Consider the following 17,224-nt stretch of genomic DNA (forward strand, 5'->3'; position numbering starts at 1 on the left):
CCCTAGGTTGGGAAGCTTCCCTGGAGAAGGAAATGGCAACCCACTCCAGTACTCTTGCCTAGAAAATTCCATGGATGGAGGAGCCTGGTGGGTTACAGTCCATGGGGTCGCAAAGAGTAGGACACGACTGAGCGACTTGACTTACTGACTTACAATAGCTCACAAGTTAGGTTAGTATTATACTCCCAATTTAAAGATGAGAAAATTATAATACCAATTGTATGTGTAAATATAAACGGACTTATTTACAAAATAGAAATAGACTCATGGACACTGAAAACAAAGGTTACCAAAGGGGAAAGCAGGAGAGGGATAAATTAGGAGTTTGGGGTTAACAGATACACATTGTGTGAGTGCTGAATTGCTTCAGTTGTGTCCAACTCTTTGAGACCACATGGACTATATAGCCTGCCAGGTTCCTCTGTCCATGGGATTTTCCAGGCAAGAATACTGGAGTGGGTTGCTGTACCCTTCTCCAGGGGATCTTCCCAACCCAGGGATCCAACCTGTGTTTCTTATGTCTCCTGCATTGGCAGGTGGATTCTTTACCATTAGTGCCACCTGGGAAGCACAACAGATACGCACTACCGTAAATAGATAAACAACAAGGACCTGCTAAACTATATTCAAAATCTTGTAATAACTTATAGTGCAAAGAATCTGAAAAAGGATATATATATATGTATGGGGTGTGTGTGTGTGTGTTTGTATTTACATAACTGAAACATTTTGCTATATACCTGAAACTAACACAACATTCAATTTAAAAATTAACAAATATGGCGATGGAAAAAAAAAGAAGAAATACGAGGCTCAGAGAAGTTAAGTGATTTGCCCAAGCTCACAAAGCCAGGAAGTGGTGGAAATAGAATTTGAGTCCAAATGTCAGACTCTGAGCTCTGGACTGTCTGAGGTGCCTTGTTCTCTGTCCTTATGATCCTCACAGAGGGCTACTCCAGCCCTCACCCTGCTTTCTCCCAAGCAGAGAGGGCTCCAAGTGATATAAAGGCCAGCTTGGCACTTGCTTGGGCAGGCCCAGTCTCAAACCAAAAACTTGCCCTCTTCCTGCCTTCTCCTTCATCTAGCAGCAGATCCTGAACTTTTCTAGCTGTACCTACCCCCTTCCCCCAGCTCTGACACAATGAGTAAAGACATTAGGGCCACAGACATGTATGTGGCCAGATGGACCTCTGGCCCCTCACTCTCCCAATATCCAAGCTGCCTTAGCCCACTATTTTGGGTCCCTTCAAAGGGCTTCCTTGGTGGCTCAGACGGTAAAGTGTCTGCCCGCAATGCGGGAGACCCGGGTTCGATCCCTAGGTTGGGAAGTTTCCCTGGAGAAGGAAATGGCAATCCACTCCAGCACTCTTGCCTGGAAAATCCCATGGATGGAGAAGCCTGATAGGCTACAGTCCATGGGGTTGCAAAGAGTCGGACACGACTGAGAGACTTCACTTTCAAAGGCAATAGGACATCTGCTTATTATCTTGGAGCTTCACATGGTGAACCTCAGGTAGCCGTGGGTCCAAATTTTTCCTCTACCACTCACTAGCTATGCAAATTTGAGCAAGTAACTTGGTCTTTCTAAGCCCATTTACAAAGGTATGTTTTTAAGCTTAAAATTCCACTGGGAGGGGAACCCTCACAGCCAATGGCCTACAGTCCTGGAGTCAGACCCAGGAATTTCAGAACCAACAGTTCCAGAAACTCTTTCTTGTTCTTTTTCAGAGAACAAATTTGGGACGGCAGGCAGCAGTTGCCAGGAATTCCCAGACCCCTGGGGTTGGACTGAGTGGGGAGATGGCTAGTTCAAGACACAAGAAGTCATGACCTGTCCTGGAGTTCGTAGAGCAGGCCAATCAGTTCAGTTCAGTTCAGTCACTCAGTCGTGTCCGACTCTTTGTGACCCCATGAGTCACAGCACACCAGGCCTCCCTGTCCATCACCAACTCCCAGAGTTTACTCAAACTCACGTCCATCGAGTCAGTGATGCCATCCAGCCATCTCATCCTCTGTCGTCCCCTTCTCCTCCTGCCCCCAGTCCCTCCCAGCATCAGAGTCTTTTCCAATGAGTCAACTCTTCGCATGAGGTGGCCAAGGTACTGGAGTTTCAGCTTTAGCATCAGTCCTTCCAATGAACACCCAGGACTGACTGGCCTGAAATTCATACTGCAAGTAGGTAACAGAAAAAAACCTCTGGATTCAGAACAGATCCACAAGGACTTGGGCCTAGAAAAGATGTGGTTTATAAGGTCAGAGGGCTCCTTCTTCACCATCATTCTGACTGCAATCATCTCCCTGGGGCAGACTCTGAGCCCACACACAGCATCCCAGCCTCCATCAGAAGCGAGTGGCAGTATCCCCATTGTATTTATTTCCTGTGGCTGTTGTAACAAATTACCACCAGTTCATGGTTTAAGACAACAGTAGGTCTTCCCTGGAGATCCAGTGGTTGAGATTCCATGCTTCCACTGCAAGGAGTGTGGGTTTGACCAGTGAAGTGAGATCCTGAATGCAATGCTGCTTGGCCAAAAAAAAAAAAAAAGACACTAACTTGTTCTTCCAAAGAGAGGTCGTAAGTGCAAAATCAGCCTCACCTCGCTAAAGTCAGGGGGTCGGCAGGCAGGTTTCTTGGGCAGGCTCTCAGGGAGAATCTGTTTCTTTGCCTTTTTTTCAGTTTCTAAATGGCCACCTGTGTTCCTCGGCTCATGGTCCCTCCTCCATCTTAGAACTGCATCACTGCAACCTCTGCTTCCATTATCACAACACCTTTTCCTCTCCTATGTCAAATCTCCCTCTGCCTCCCTCTTACAAGGACCCTTGTGATTACATGGGGCCCACCCAGATGATCGAGGATAACCTCTCCATTTAAATGCCCTAAATAAGCACACCTCTCTTTGCCACAGAAAGTAACATTCACGCATAACAGGAATCCGGGTATCTCTGGGGCCGTTACTCAGCCTGCCACACCCATAGACTAGGAACTTGGGTTCGGAAAGGTGAAATCACCTGCCTGTGACCACACAGGATGTGGAATTTGATGCCAGGAGATCTGGGGCCTGACAAAGCCCTCTTGCAGCCAGGCGAGGGTTATTTCTTGCAGGGGTACCAGCATTGGGAGGGGCATACAGAGTCCCATGGGAAGGGCTGGGGTTTTGGGGGTTACTGGCTGCTTCAGAGGTCAAGCAGAAGCCAGGACTCTGGCCTCGGACTCCTTAAGCTGGGGAGGGGACACAAGCAGCTAAGAGCAAGATCCAGTAAAAGTCTGTAGAATCAACAGCCCCAACTCATTTCTAGTAGATTCCTGGACACGGCTGGACAAAGCAGGACTTTTCAAACTCTTCTTTCCCCAGAGAAAGCCTGGGGATGGAGGAAGTGGGCACTGGAGCTGGTAGTGGGGCCCCTCTCCTCTCTGCCCCCTTCATGTGTTTTTGCTTCTCATACCCACTGCCCTTGGCTTCTGCACCAGCCTCGTGTGCACAGGTAGGAAGCGACTGGGAAGTCACTGCCTCTTCCCTCTCCCCAGACCTTGTCTAAAGACCGACAACTTGAAGGCCCTGCCTGCTTGCCCTGAGAGGAGACAACTCTAAGTGGAACTTACACTCCAGTGTCCCCCGTGGGACCAGGCTGCAGCTGTCCTCCCAGGACTCCACCTGAAATCACATCCTGCTTGCGTTCCTCACCTTCACTTCTGATTCACCCACTGCTTTACCAGCCTCCCTGCACGCTGCTTCAGTGAATCACCTGCACACACATCCTCGTCTCAGAGCCAGTTTCTGGGATCCGCCCTAAGATAGGCCACCTCTGTGTGTGCCCGTGTGTTTATAATTTTATTTATTTATTTAGTTTTGGTCACACTGGGTCTTCATTGCTGTACAGGCTTTTCTCTAGTTTCGGCCAGCAGTGGCTACTCTTCAGGCCGTGCACAGGCTCTCACTGTGGTGGTTTCTCTTATTGTGGAGCATGGGCTATATAGGCTGCAAGGGCTCTGTAGTTGTGGTTCCTGGGCTCTAGAGCTCAGGCTCGATAGTTGCTCACAGGCTCAGTTGCTCTGAGGCATGTGGCAACTTCCTATACCGGGGATTGAACCCTTGCTTCCTGCATTGGTGGGCAGATTCTTTACCACTGAGCCACCAGGGGAGCCCCCTCTCTGTGTTTTATAATATTCATGCCCATTGTGCATTCCGTCTCATAACATACCTGTGTATTTTAAATATTCTTATATACGTTTCAGGGGTACAGCATTATTAAAACCTATATATACCTGTGCATTTTGATCTAAAGATGTTATCTATAACCTTCAGGGAAGGTGTTCCAAGACGTGAGTGTGGCTCCAGTGCCCCTGCAACACGCTTGGTGTGACCCAGGTTGAGCCACGGGAGGCCAGGGAAGATGTGATGTCTGGGTGCTCCATCTGTCCTACCCACCCCTCTCTCCACAGCAAGCCCAGCCACACACGCAGGCCACAGAGCACGCTGGATCCTAACCTTGTTCAGATCTCTTTATTGAAAAATTAAAAGTCATAAGCTCTGTATATAAATACACTGACGTCGCTGGTCACCTGCAAGGCCTCTGGGATAGGCTGGGGGAGCAGTGGGAAGCTGGGGTCTTGCGATCCCCAGGGGTGTGCGATGGAAATAAATAATAAATAACATGGGGGATGAGGAGCTAGGAGAAACAGGGGTGTGAATGGGGGTGCTCGATGCTTATTTGTGGCACTGAAGGTCCCGCAAGAGGCCCCCCGGGTTGGGGGACACGTCCACGAATTCTTCCGCGACTTCATTCCAGACAAAGACTCCTGCATCGGGGGATAGGCCAGGTCCTAGCTGGCCAGGGAGCACTCAACCCAGAGTTACAGGCCCTGGGAGGCTTCAGGTGAAGACACAGGTGCTCCGCCCTTCCCCTTTCTTTCTCCCCTTCCTGAGGGTTCACGCTTGTATTGAGCACCTACTGTATACCAGGCATTGCATCAGACCCTGACTTGACCTTCTGTTTGCCTCGCCCAGCTCTCTTCTCCCGGTTCTGGTCCAAAGGGCCAGTACGGAATGGGGGTAGGGATGTCTTCCTGCTACCCTGGCCATGCAGCTCCAGCCCCCGACGGAGCTCAGTAGTGCCAGGAGGGAGGAGGGACCAGGGCCGGGGGCTGGGCAGAGGCGGGAGGCCCTCGGGCCTCGGCCCCTAGAGCAGCACATTGAACTCCGTGACCAGAAAGTCGATGTAGTCACGCTCCTTGGTCTTGAAGGCCTCCGCGATGATGCGCGCGGCTTCCCGGTGCTCCTTGCCCCGAAGTGTCACCCCGTTCACTTCCAGGATCACATGCCCCACCTTGAGCTGCCCACAGTTGTGGGCTGAGCCGCCTCGCTGCAGGAGTGAGACACAGGGCATGTAACCTCGGACACCCCAGGGCTGGCCTGGACTGCCCCCCATTGCCAACAGGGGAACCACAGTCTGTGTCCACGGCCCTGATGAGGAAAACTGAGGCTATGAGCCAAGGTGCTATGAGCCGGAGGCTGCCTGTGGTGCCGGGTTCCTCTGGGCATAGCAAACCCCTGGGGATGCTGAGAGAGGGACCCTCAGAGGTAGGGAGAGACGGTCAAGCAGGTCCCTGGGGATGTACCTGAATCGTGACGATCCTAGGCAGGGGCTGGCGGGTGTTGGCACCACCCTCGATGGCAATGCCCAGGGTGGCCGCACTTTTCTTCACGCGGATGAGGGTGGACGTGGGCTCCAAGAGCCCGGGCTGCAGGTATGAGGAAGGAAAGTAGTGGAAGCCTTCTTGATGGGTGGGCCTGGCCTGGGGGCTGGCCTGGCCATGACAGGCTCTTGGGTCAGCAGGGCGCAGACTCCAGCCCTTTGCTGGGAGCCTGCCATGTGCTAGCACTGAGCACAGCGCTTGGTGCACCCAGCTGTCTAATTCTGAGGCTCTGGAGGGTAAGCAGCTTCCCCAAGGCTGCTAGAGGTGGCCACAGGCCTTGAATCTGGCCTGACTGCCTCACCTCCAGCCTACGCTGGAAGGGAGTTTAATGATCCATGAGAACAACCTTCAGCGCCTGGCCTGTCTGCATCAGTGGCAGAGCAGCAGCCTTCAGACTCTGAACACAGAGGTCTCTCCGGACACCCACATCCGGACAGCACCTCCCTTGTAGTCACTTGTCAAGCTGTACCCTGGTCGGGACTTCCTGTTGCTCACCCCCAACCAGACTTCCCCCCGCCTGCCTTCTGCACACCTCCCGTCTCACTTACAGGTTTGGTGGCCCCCTCGGCGGGCCTCTCATTCCGAGGCGTCTCCTTGCCACTCCTGCTCCTGGTGGGCGCCGTCTGTCTGCCTCGGCCGGGGGCGCTGGCCTCGGCCTCGCCGGCGTCCACGCCACTGTCCTCGCTCAGGGTCTGCCCGCTATCTGAGAGCTGGGAGAGTGTGGAGGCGGCTGGGGTGGGAACAGGAGGAGAGGGGTTTGTAGAGCTGGGGTCAGTAAGGGCTTCCCGGAGGCCAGAAGGCTGGGCGGGGGATTCCCTGGGCAGAGACTCCCTGCCACCCTCCCCCTGTTGAGACCTGCCCTTCCAATAGGGTCTGGCCCCAAGGCTGCCACTTCCAGGATGTCTGCCTTGACAGCCTCTGGCAAAATGGTAAAAAAAAAAAAAGAAAAAGTCAAGAGGCAAATCCAGCCCACAGATATGGGATTTTTTGTTTGTTTTAACTCTTAGTGTTATCAATATTTAATGATGGACCAACACATCCAAATTAGGAGATTTCACGTTAAAATGGAATTCTAAGCTTCTTGGGGAAAACAGGAAGGTCTGGGGGGAAAAAAAAAAAAAAGGAAGGTCTGCCATGCCTGGTCTGTGCCCTTGCTGACCCCACCTGGCCTAAGCTAAGGGGAGGAAACATGCCCTCTGGTGCAATAGTCAAACCCAATCCACTCCACTAGGTATGTAATGGCTTGGCCCCTGAGTTTGAGACACTCTGGGGTCTGGCAGTGGGGTCTGAATCCCCTCTGACCAGCTATGCAATCCTGGGTGAGTTACACAGCCTCTCTGAACCCCAGTGTTCTGATTCCAACCCAGGGGCAATGATGCCTATCCCATAAACACTAATAGACAGGACATATGGGGTGAACAGGCTTACGCTAGCCTGCCTGGCTCCACGATTACTGCGTCTCAGTCTCTTTCGCGTGGAAAATGGGGGTGATAACAGTACCAGCCTCACAGAGCTGCTGAGAGAACTGGGTGAGTTACTAACACAGGCACGTTCCAAAGAACAGTGTCCTTGGCTTACGGAGAGTGCTGTCACCTGTCAGCTTGATCATCACGTGTGTCCGGCTCCGTGCCAGGTCCAGAGCCATCTATCGGACAGCTCGGGTTTCCCTCACCACATCCTGCCTTAGCAGCCTTCCCTCAACGAGCTACTGAATGCAGGGACCCCGCCTTCCGCATCCTAGTCCGACCCTTACATGCATACCACAGGCGCTCAGCAAATGTCCCCTGACCTGGTTGGCCACCCACCCTCCTTGGCCACGGCAGGCCTTATGTGTCACCTTAGCCACGAGATGGCAGCAGAATCCAACAAAACGGACCCTGGCCTCATGGTGGGCTCAGGCTTACGGGGTGGAAACCAGCGCTCCCTTCCCGCCACCTCCCCAGTTGGACAGCCTCTGAAAGCCCCGGGCTGCAGCCCCGGGCCGGCCTCCCAGGTGTCTGGAAGGTGGACCCTGCACTGTGACCCTGCAGCCCCGAGCCAGGAGACCTCCAGGGATCCAGAGGTGACAATTTCAATGTCCACCTGTCCCTCGGCACCAGCTCTGTGGGACAGAGATCACAAAAGCCACCCCTGCCCTGAACAGGCTCAGTCTTCCTGGGGAGACTGGTAGGTGGGTGCAGGGTGACCAGGTCTGGGGGTCCTAGAGGAGAAATCCCACCCTCACAGCCAGCTGGCAGAACTGTTGCTGTTACAGCAACAGTTACAGAACTGCTCCAGCCCGCATGGGATGGCCCAGCAGCCGTCCAGAGTCAGACAGCCAGTGACGGCAGATCTGGGACTCACATTCCAGCCTCTGCCTCCAAAGCCCCTCAGGGCAGGCTCGGGGCCCTGTTCCCCGGCTCCCCTGACCCTTAATGGGGGAGGACTGGGTTCAAAGGCTTCCCCCTGGGTGAGCACCTGGCCCCACCTGAGCTGTGTCAATGAGCAGATCAATCCCCCAGTGGGGAACCCCTAAGGCGGCGCAGCGGCCTCCCGAGCCCGCCCACCGGGGCCTGCGGTACTCACTGCGTGTCTGGGGCAGTGCCCTCACTTCATTTACATCCGGCTCGCTGTCCGGGCGGTGCACCTCCACCATGACAAAATGCTGGTTCGTGCCCGCCTGGTCTGGGTGGCCGGAGGGGGAGGGTGGGGGAAGGCCACCACCGGCCAACGCAGCCTCTGCAGGGGGGCTTTTCAGGTGTGGCGGTGACTGGACCCGCGGGAAGGGGCCGATAGGGTGCTGGTTGACCAGGGCCAGGTGGGTGTCCAGCGGCCTCTTGGAGCTGAGGTTGGCCGGGGAGATGGAGGCATAGATGGGGGAGGAGGGTGAGTTCTGTGCTGTGGGGGCCTCCGGCACAGGAGAGGTACCCGCGGGTGGGCTGCGGTTCTGCGGAGCCGAGAAGATGATGCCCGAGTGGGAAGACGCGGAGGAAGGCAGCTGGAGGTCCTCTCTGCCCGGCTTCCTCGGCTGGATGAGGAGGTGGTCGTGGCCTTGGATCAGAGGGGGCGGGGGAGGCGGCGGCTTGTAGCTAGGCAGCCCCTTGGAGGTGGACTTGACATCATCCTGCCAAAAGACCCAACAGGAGTAGAAGGAGTCAGAGCCCATTGCGGCCGTTAGAGGGGAGACCCGAGCGCCCCAGTGCGCCGGACCCTGGCTGGAATTCCGTCCTCGCTCTATCAGCTCCTGGCCACGCTGCTCTGAATTATGCAACACCCGAGTGGAAAACTTCTCCTAGCATCTGAGCAGCTGATAAGCATCGGGATCTTGTCTCTGGGGATGGCATCGTTACCTTCGGGAACTGAAGATCTTGGCATCGGCCAGGGCTTGTCACAGGGAACGGGACTTAATTAGAGGTGGGATGCAAAGATGAAAACAGAAAAGGCCTCTCTTTGGCTTTTCTCTTTAGGGGATTATCACGGCTCCTGGAGCCTAGAGATATGACAGGACTGATGGGAGAGGATGGGTAGAAGGTGGACAGAGGTGGGCCAGGCTGCTGTGTGGCCCTGGGCAGGGCACAGCACTTCTCTGAGTTCACCTCGGGGCCATGGAGGAAACGACCTACTCAGCAGAGTCGTGGGGAGGTGAGAAGTAGCACGTGTGCTGCACTAGCAAGGGGCCTGAGATCCAGCAGGTGCTTGGTGAGTGGCAGATTCTGTCGTCACTATGCCCCCTCCCTATGCCAGCATCCAACACTGGCAAGGCTCTAATGGCCATGCAAGCACTGTTTCCAATGCTTTACTTAGAATACCTGATTTGCCCTTTGTTACAGGCTTATGGGGTGGTACACTATTATTGGACTTCCCTGGTGGCTCAGATGGTAAAGCGTCTGTCTACAATGTGGGAGACTTGGGTTCGATCCCTGGGTCGGGAAGATCCCCTGGAGAAGGAAATGGCAACCCACTCCAGTACTCTTGCCTAGAAAATCCCATGGACAGAGGAGCCTGGTGTCCATGGGGTCGCAAAGAGTCAGACACGACTGAGCAACTTCACTTTCACACTATTATTACACCCCATTTTACAGATGGGAAAACTAAGGCACAGAGAAGTTGAGAAACTTGCCCAAAGTCACACAGTCAGCGGCACAGGCTGGGATTTGGACCTGGCAGTCTGGCTTCAGAGCCCAGGTCATTCGAAAGCCACGTGAGTCAGATCACAAAGCGAGGCTGCCCGGACTGCTGCTGAGTGCGCATGGGCGTGAGGTCACGTTTCACCCCCTTTCCCAGCGCAGTCACAGGGCCTCCTTGAGGAGAGCTCTCATCACACACTTCATGCTTCAGTCCTTGCTATGATAATGTTCAGATAACGTATCAAAAGTAACACCAACTCAGCAAACAGTCAAACAGCCTGACAGCCCTGCCTCAAATCCCTGGAACTCGCTAAGAGCTCTTCGCTGAGGGCCTCAGTCCTCTCCCTGTGGTCTTACCAGGGAGCCAGCCCCCAGGAGCCTCAGGCAGACCCAGGAGGGGGAAAACACAGTGAAAGGGTCTTCCCAGAGCAGGGTCTCACCAGGGAAACGTCTGAGAGGGTGTTCGCATTGCCCTGGACGGCCTCCCCGGTCTCCTCCAGGTCCAGAGTGTTCTAGAACACAGAAGAAAGCCTGGTGAGCAAATACACATTGAGAGGGGAAAACCACTTTGCTCTCTAGGACACAGAACTCTGCAGGCCCTAAGACACCTTCGTGGGGCTTCCGTGTTTCCTGACAAGCCCCACTCCGGGGGAACTTACATGGTAAAATGAATGTTGATTTCCTGCCTTTCACTTTGAAATCAATTTCAAGGAGTTCAATTTCTTGGAGACTTTCCAGGCCTCCCCAGAATTACGTGGAAACGTTGCGGGGTGGCTCTGGCCTTAACTAGCAATCCCCGAAGCTCGGCCCACGCTCAACAGGCTCAACTCCTCAACCCGAGGGTTCTCTCTTCAGAACCCCAGGGAGGTGTGAAAATGGCAAGTGAGGGGCGGAGAGGGAAGGTCTCTAGCTCTTTTTTTAGTTCATCAGTTACTCGTTCATTTTGGCTGCATTGGGTCTTAGCTGCGCATGCGGGATCTTTCACTGTTGTGCCCAGGCTTCCTTCCAGCTGTGGCTGGCGGGCTTAGTTGCTCCCTGGCAGGCATGTGACATTCTAATTCCCCGAACAGGGACTGAACCCTTGTCCCCTACACTGGAAGGCGGATTCTTAACCACTGGACCACCAGAGAAGTCCTTCTCTCTCTTTTTTAATTTTAAGGGTTTTAATGGTGTATCCTGGGGGAGGGGGGAAGGGTTATGGTTTCAGTGGTGCTTATTTTGCAAAGATGCTCATTTCTTCCTTCTTTCCCTAACTTCAGTTCAGTTCAGTCGCTCAGTTGTGTCCGACTCTTTGCGACCCCATGAATCGCAGCATGCCAGGCCTCCCTGTCCATCACCAACTCCTGGACTTCACTCAAACTCACGTCCATCGAGCCAGTGATGCCATCCAGCCATCTCATCCTCTGTCGTCCCCTTCTCCTCCTGCCCTCAATCCCTCCCAGCATCAGAGTCTTTTCCAATGAGTCAACTCTTTGCATGAGGTGGCCAAAGTACTTTCCTACTTAACTTACCAGACGCCTAATGCTTCCTCAAGTGACACTGAGCTGCCGTGAGGCCATGGCTAGACACCCCACACCAGGAGGTTGAGCAGAGCTCTTCTTTAAACTCCTGAGGGGGCTCCTGAGGGCTCTGCAATCACTTCTCTCCACCCCACAGGACCCAGGCTTGCAAACAAACTTCCCTGACCATCACCCAGCTCAAGTCTCAAGTTCAGGGATTAATACTGGGCAGTCTCAGTGCTCCTGACTGAGGGCCTGGGGACTTAGAGGAAGTGAGACACCTCCCCTGCCTTCAGTAGCTTAGAGACAGTGTGCGCACTCAGCTGCTCAGTCGTGTATGACTCTGTGACCCCAGGGACTGTAACTCGCCAGGCTCCTCTGTCCATGGGATTTTCCAGGCAAGAATACTGCAGTGGGTTGCTGTCTCCTACTCCAGGGGATCTTCCCAATTCAGGGATCAAACTCGAGTCTCTTGTATCTCCTGCATTGGCAGGCAGATTCTTTACCATTGCCCCACCTGGGAAGCCCTAGAGAGAGCAGGGTCGACACAAATAAGCCAGGAGGAGGCTGCACAGGGTGAGGAAACACAGTTATATAATGCCGCTAAGGAAGAGTCATCCAGGAAATCCAGGAGGAAGGAGCATGGGTTAAAGCTGGGAAAAGTAAAGAATGATGGGTGTTTCAGAGGGTGGGGGGTGTGCATAAAGCTGGGAGGATAGAGGATGCTTGAGAATCTTCAGCGGTTCTACAGCAGTCAAGAGCTGCTTAGACCTAAGCCTGAGGACAGTGGGTTGCCATGGAGATGTAGTCAGGTCTCCCTTCTAAGAAGATCCCCTTTGCTCACTTCCCTTCGAGTCACACTAGAGCTGTGCAGGCATGTCAGGGCTTTTATACTGGCCCTTCCGTCTGGAACATTCTTCCCCAGAACTATCCACAAAGCGAGCTCTGTTTGTTCACCTCCTTCAAGACCTTACTCAAATATCACCTCCACAAAAAGATCTACTCTGACAACCCCACCTAAAATCACAACCTTCACCCCTGCCCTGCTTTATTTTTTTCCTTTGCACTGATCACTGTTCCTTACCCAGCAGCCAGGATGTAATCTTGAAACACAAGTCAGATGATGTCTCACACCAGCTCATAACCCTCCAGGCTCCTTCCATCTTAAGTGGAGGGAATTCCAAACTGCATTCACTGGGCACAACGAATTCTGGGCCCTTTCTTGCTACTCTTGCAGCAGGACGGGGTGGTTCCTGCCTCAGGGCCTTTGCACTCACTGCTCTGCCTGCAGAGCACTCCTGGTTCATTCCTTCATTTTAGACCTGGGTGAGGCTTTCTTTGACCAGCCCTGTTTCAAACAGCACCCCCTCCACCCCCACACCTCTGTCTATCCCTTGACCCTGCTTCATTTTTCTGTGTAAGATTTATCACCACCTGATGGGATACTATTGATTTGCTCATTGTATGTCTTCCTACTAGGATAACTCCTCAAAGGCAGGACTTGTGACCACCTGGTCCCTACTGTATCCTCAGTATTCAGGATAGTAACTGCTTGATAAATATTTACTGAGCAAATTAATTAACCCATGAATGAATCGATGGGTGAATGAATTAATCAATAACTCTGTCTGTCATGGGGAGGAGGCCTGAGTAGACAGAGAATTGAGCCAGGCTGCTACAGTAGGTCATGGAGAGCAGCGATGATGGTTTGAATGAAAGTGAAGGTATAATGAGAGTGAAGGTGTGGGGGGATGGGAGGAGCCCCCTGACTCCATACCCCCAGAGCAGAGGCTGCCAGGTCACTCCATACTGATCCCCATCTCAAATAAGCCTCCTGAAGCCTTGAGTATTCTGGGCAGGCACCATGGGAACCCACTGGCCAATAAGATGCTCTGTCCTCCCAACCATGAGCCTTTCTCACCCAAGACGCCTCATCTGGTCTTGTGACGCCTCTGCGGCAGTGTCACACCAGGTCAACTGCCTTTCACCCGCAAAGCTGAGGCTTGTGCAAACATCCTGACATCTCCTGCCCTCCCCACCCTGATCTCTCACATACCGCTTCGCAGGAAGATGTTCCTGACAGCCCCGGTGATACAAGGACAGGGGCACCCTTGAGGAGGGGAGGGCTGCTCCTCCCCACCTTGCTGAGAGGCACCAGTTGTGGCTTCTCTGAGATCACTCCCAGCTCTGCCACTCACAGCTGAGTGACAGTGGACAACCCACTGGACTGCTCTGTGCCTCACTTTCCTCATCTGTAAAACGGGGAAATAGCAGTCCCTCCCTCATGGAGTGGATGCATTAACACTTGAAAAGTGCCCAAACAGAGCCTGGCACAGTATCTGAAGGGAGGTGACTGTCACACTAGAATCCTGGGATCTTGTAAATCTGCCCCAGGAACTGAATGGCTGCAGGTGCCCTGGCCTAGGTGAGCACATCGATGGAAAGAAACAGTGGTCCTCCAATAAGCCCCTCCCCCAAAACCGCAACGTGTCCAGTGCTCCCAGGAATCAGTTCGCCTGGGCAACACAAGCCATCTAGGGTGAAGGTGAATGGCAAGGCAGGCTACATGCAAAGACTTCCCAAGACTGGGCAGTCACTGCCTTGGCCTCAGCAGGAGGCCCCCAGGAGGTCAGAGACCTGGGAGCTGTCAATAGCGAGGACGAGAGGGGCCTCCATCACCTGCAATGCAGCTAGCTACTGCCACCTGCCCCCAAACTCAGCCTGCAGACACCCTGGGGGCTTAGGTGACAGTCCATGGTTGGGCCAAAGATATGGGATTCTGTCCTGTTCTGGTATCAGGAGCTTTGAACATTCATTTAGTTGATCAACAAGCATTTAACAGGCAGCCTTGACTTATGAGGAAAGCTCATGGGGATAAAAGATGAGCAGGTCCCCGTGTTCCCAAGACCCACCAGAGGGCCATGCACACAGGAGCTGCCCACAAACTCTTGTTCGGAATCACTGATGGAAGCTGGCGTTGTGATAGGGCCAAAGGGAGGGAGCAAGGAAAGAACCCAGAGTCTGATAACACCAGCACGTCTTTGCCCAGCACTACAGGGCGGCTGTGACTTAGAAAGGGCGTGGGAGAACTCCAAACTGCGGCAGGCCTTGCTGCATGCTAGGCCCCTGCTGGGCATTTTATTTACATGGTCTCACTGATTCTCCTTATGACCCTGTAAGGTAGGCACTCTGATTGTCCCAGCTCACAATTTTTACACTTAAGTTCAGAGAAAGCAGTGACTTGTCCAAGGCAACAGGACTATTCTACAGCAGATTAGGTTTCTAACCCACATCAGGGTGACCCCAAAGCCCATGCAACCTTAGCAGGACCCCAGAATTAGATGCTGTAGGAACCAAGGGACTCCAGGAGGAGGACCCTCTCTGAAACAAGAGAGAACACGGCCATCGCTGGCCCCTGACCTCAGTCACTCCCTGTTATTAATGGCATCCTGGAGCCAAGATGGAAGGCAGGGATGGATGGGTGGGAGGGTGAGGGTGGAGTGCGGACAGGCATCCAGCCCTGGGAGGAAGGCCTGAAGTGGAGCAAACGGCAGACGGGTTGGAGCCCAGCCCTGCCAGACTCCATCTGCCGAATCCAGACGCTCAGGAGCCCCGAGTCCCCGAGCCATGTTCCTTGTGCGTCTGAAATAGCTGCAGACAGCAGGCTAAGAACCCGGGGGATGCGTCAGCAGAAACGCTTCCGGGACAGGCTTCGAGAAGAGGATCAAGGTCAGAGCTCACGCAGGAGCCGGCCGGAGCATCTTGGCCTCCTTCCCATCCCCCTCTCAGCCCCAGCTGCTCAGTGGATGGGGGTGGGGGGCTCCTCCTGCACCCACGGAGGCCAGAGACTAGCTGAGGGTTTAGATCTGGCAGCTCAATCAATCCTGCCAGGTGGGACCCTTTTTCATCAGTTCTACAGCTGAGGTGACTGAGGCTCAGAGACAGAAGGCCACTTGCCCAAGGTCACACAGCAAGGACAGAGCAGAAAGCTGAGCCCTATTCAAGGTCTGCGTCTGCCATCCAGAGAGAGGACTTCCCACAAGAGCCGGGATGCTCTCAGGACCTGCGGCGGTGGCTCCCTCATCCCCTTCCTCCTCAAATCTGTGGCGGTTCAGGAAATCTCCCTTTCAGACAGAACTTGTTATTTTTATTTTTTTGTCTGAGTTGGCCCAATCAGGGTTCTAGATATTCCAGGGTCTGGTTTGGGGGCACTGTGGGGCGAATATGAAGTCACGAGGTGCCATCACCGAGCTGGCCTCTGCCAGATGGACTCACGGTTCTGGAAACGGACACCCAAAAGGCCTTGGGTGGCCCAGGTACCACCCCCAGCAGAAGAAGGATCTCTGCTCCCCGCCCCCTCCTCCCTTCTCTCTCCCCTCCCCCCCAGCCCATTCCTGGGCTCCGCAACCCCGCCCTCTCATTACAAGGGGAGGGCTGTTACATAAAGGTGCTATTTCCAGCTCTTTGTTCTTCTGGCTTCTTTACTCTGAAGTCTGGACAACAGGCTCCCCATCACCTCTGCCCCCACCCCTGCCAAATGCACCAGAAGCCTGAGACTGGGAGTGCCCTCCTCTCTCTGTCTCTGGAAAACTGAGGCAGGGAGTCACAGGGGCTTCTGGAAGGTCGCATCAGGAGGCTGCTGAGCGGAAGAGGGCCACAGGAGAGAGACAAACTAGAGAAGGGGGAGTGAGCATCAGAGGGGACAAGAGAAGGGAGGAGGCCAGGGAGAAAAGACCAAGAAGAGGAGGACAAAGGGAGGTCGAGGAGGAAAAGCCAGAGGCGGTGGCCCTGCCAGAGCTGGAGAAGAGGAGCTTGTTGGCCCAGCCACAGTGTGGGCGGTGGCAGGGGGCGGGCAGGAGTGACCGCAGCCGGGGGGAGCCGGAGAGTCCTGGCGTTCTTGGCAGGTGGTGGGGCTGCCCAGAGTGAAGGGGACAGGTCTGGGGATCCAAAAGGATCAAGGGGTGGACCCCGGGGCGCTGGCTGTGCTGGTGGAGACCCATCGATCGAGCAGCCCTCAGCCTCTCTGAGCACCAGCTGGGGTGGAAGTCTGGATGCTGGAGGGAAGGGTGGAAGACAGGACCGGGGAGAGGAACAATCCCCGCACTCACAGAGCGCTGGGAGCCCGCGCTCGCAGACCAGGCTGAGGCTGTGGGAACCAGCACGGGGTCCTGGAGCAGCTGGCCCACTGCTGCTACCATGTTCGGCCACCGAAGCACAGAAGCAGAAAGGGCCCAGGGAAACCAGCGCACAAAGTCCTCCCGAGATGAGGGTGTCCCTCGTCCCAGCACAGCCCGGGCTTCCTTCTACCCCTTTGCATCTCCCTCCCAACGCTCTTAAGAAAAGGATGTCATTCAGCGGGCAGAGGGCATGAGGCAGAATCTCCAGGTCAGGCCCAGAAAAGTCCTCAGGATAGGCATTGGAAAGCAGGGCTTCAGGAAGGAGTCAGAGGCCCGTGAAAAACCCTGCATCCTTTATTTTCATTAACCTCTAACTGAAATGTAGCATCTCCTTCCATTGTGAGTGGAGGCAACACAGCTTTGTGCGATCAGCAGCGCCTGGGACACTGTCACAGCTCTTTCATATCACACTGCAGATGCCGCAAAGTGCCATTTATGCTCATCACGGCCTCATAATTGCAGCTGTTACCGACCTGCCATCAGACCTTGTTATGGGGCATGCTAAGAAAAAAGCACACCTTTCAATGTTTCTTCCCATCTTTGAAAACAACATTTTATGACGTTTCCTTTGTCGTTCTACATGTTTTCTTTTTAAATATTTAAAACTGTTACTCTGAGAAAGGTCCCCAGGGCTTTGCCAGCCTGCCAGAGGGGTCCATGGCACAGAAAAGGTGAAGCCCCCTCCACCAGTCCTAAATCAGTGTTTAGTCTAGCTCTCCTAGGGGGTAGCTGGAAAAACGCAAGCTC

At 54.1% G+C, this 17,224-nt stretch overlaps 1 protein-coding gene across 2 annotated transcripts in view; it reads right to left on the reverse strand.

Annotated features, from left to right (window-relative positions):
• Positions 1–4,483: 4,483 nt before the first annotated feature.
• WHRN (whirlin) overlaps positions 4,484–17,224 on the reverse strand; it is a 90,314-nt gene continuing 77,573 nt past the window's right edge. For both annotated transcript variants that reach the window (XM_061426622.1, XM_061426623.1), the window contains 5 exons: positions 10,242–10,313; positions 8,261–8,798; positions 6,244–6,425; positions 5,618–5,740; positions 4,484–5,361 (listed from right to left, as the gene is read on the reverse strand). In XM_061426622.1, coding sequence (XP_061282606.1) covers positions 5,179–5,361; positions 5,618–5,740; positions 6,244–6,425; positions 8,261–8,798; positions 10,242–10,313 — 1,098 coding nt within the window. In that variant the 3' untranslated portion in view covers positions 4,484–5,178. The remainder of the gene's footprint in view (positions 5,362–5,617; positions 5,741–6,243; positions 6,426–8,260; positions 8,799–10,241; positions 10,314–17,224) is intronic.

Source organism: Bos javanicus, chromosome 8, assembly GCF_032452875.1.
Source record: "Bos javanicus breed banteng chromosome 8, ARS-OSU_banteng_1.0, whole genome shotgun sequence".
Taxonomy (NCBI): Eukaryota; Metazoa; Chordata; class Mammalia; order Artiodactyla; family Bovidae; genus Bos; species Bos javanicus.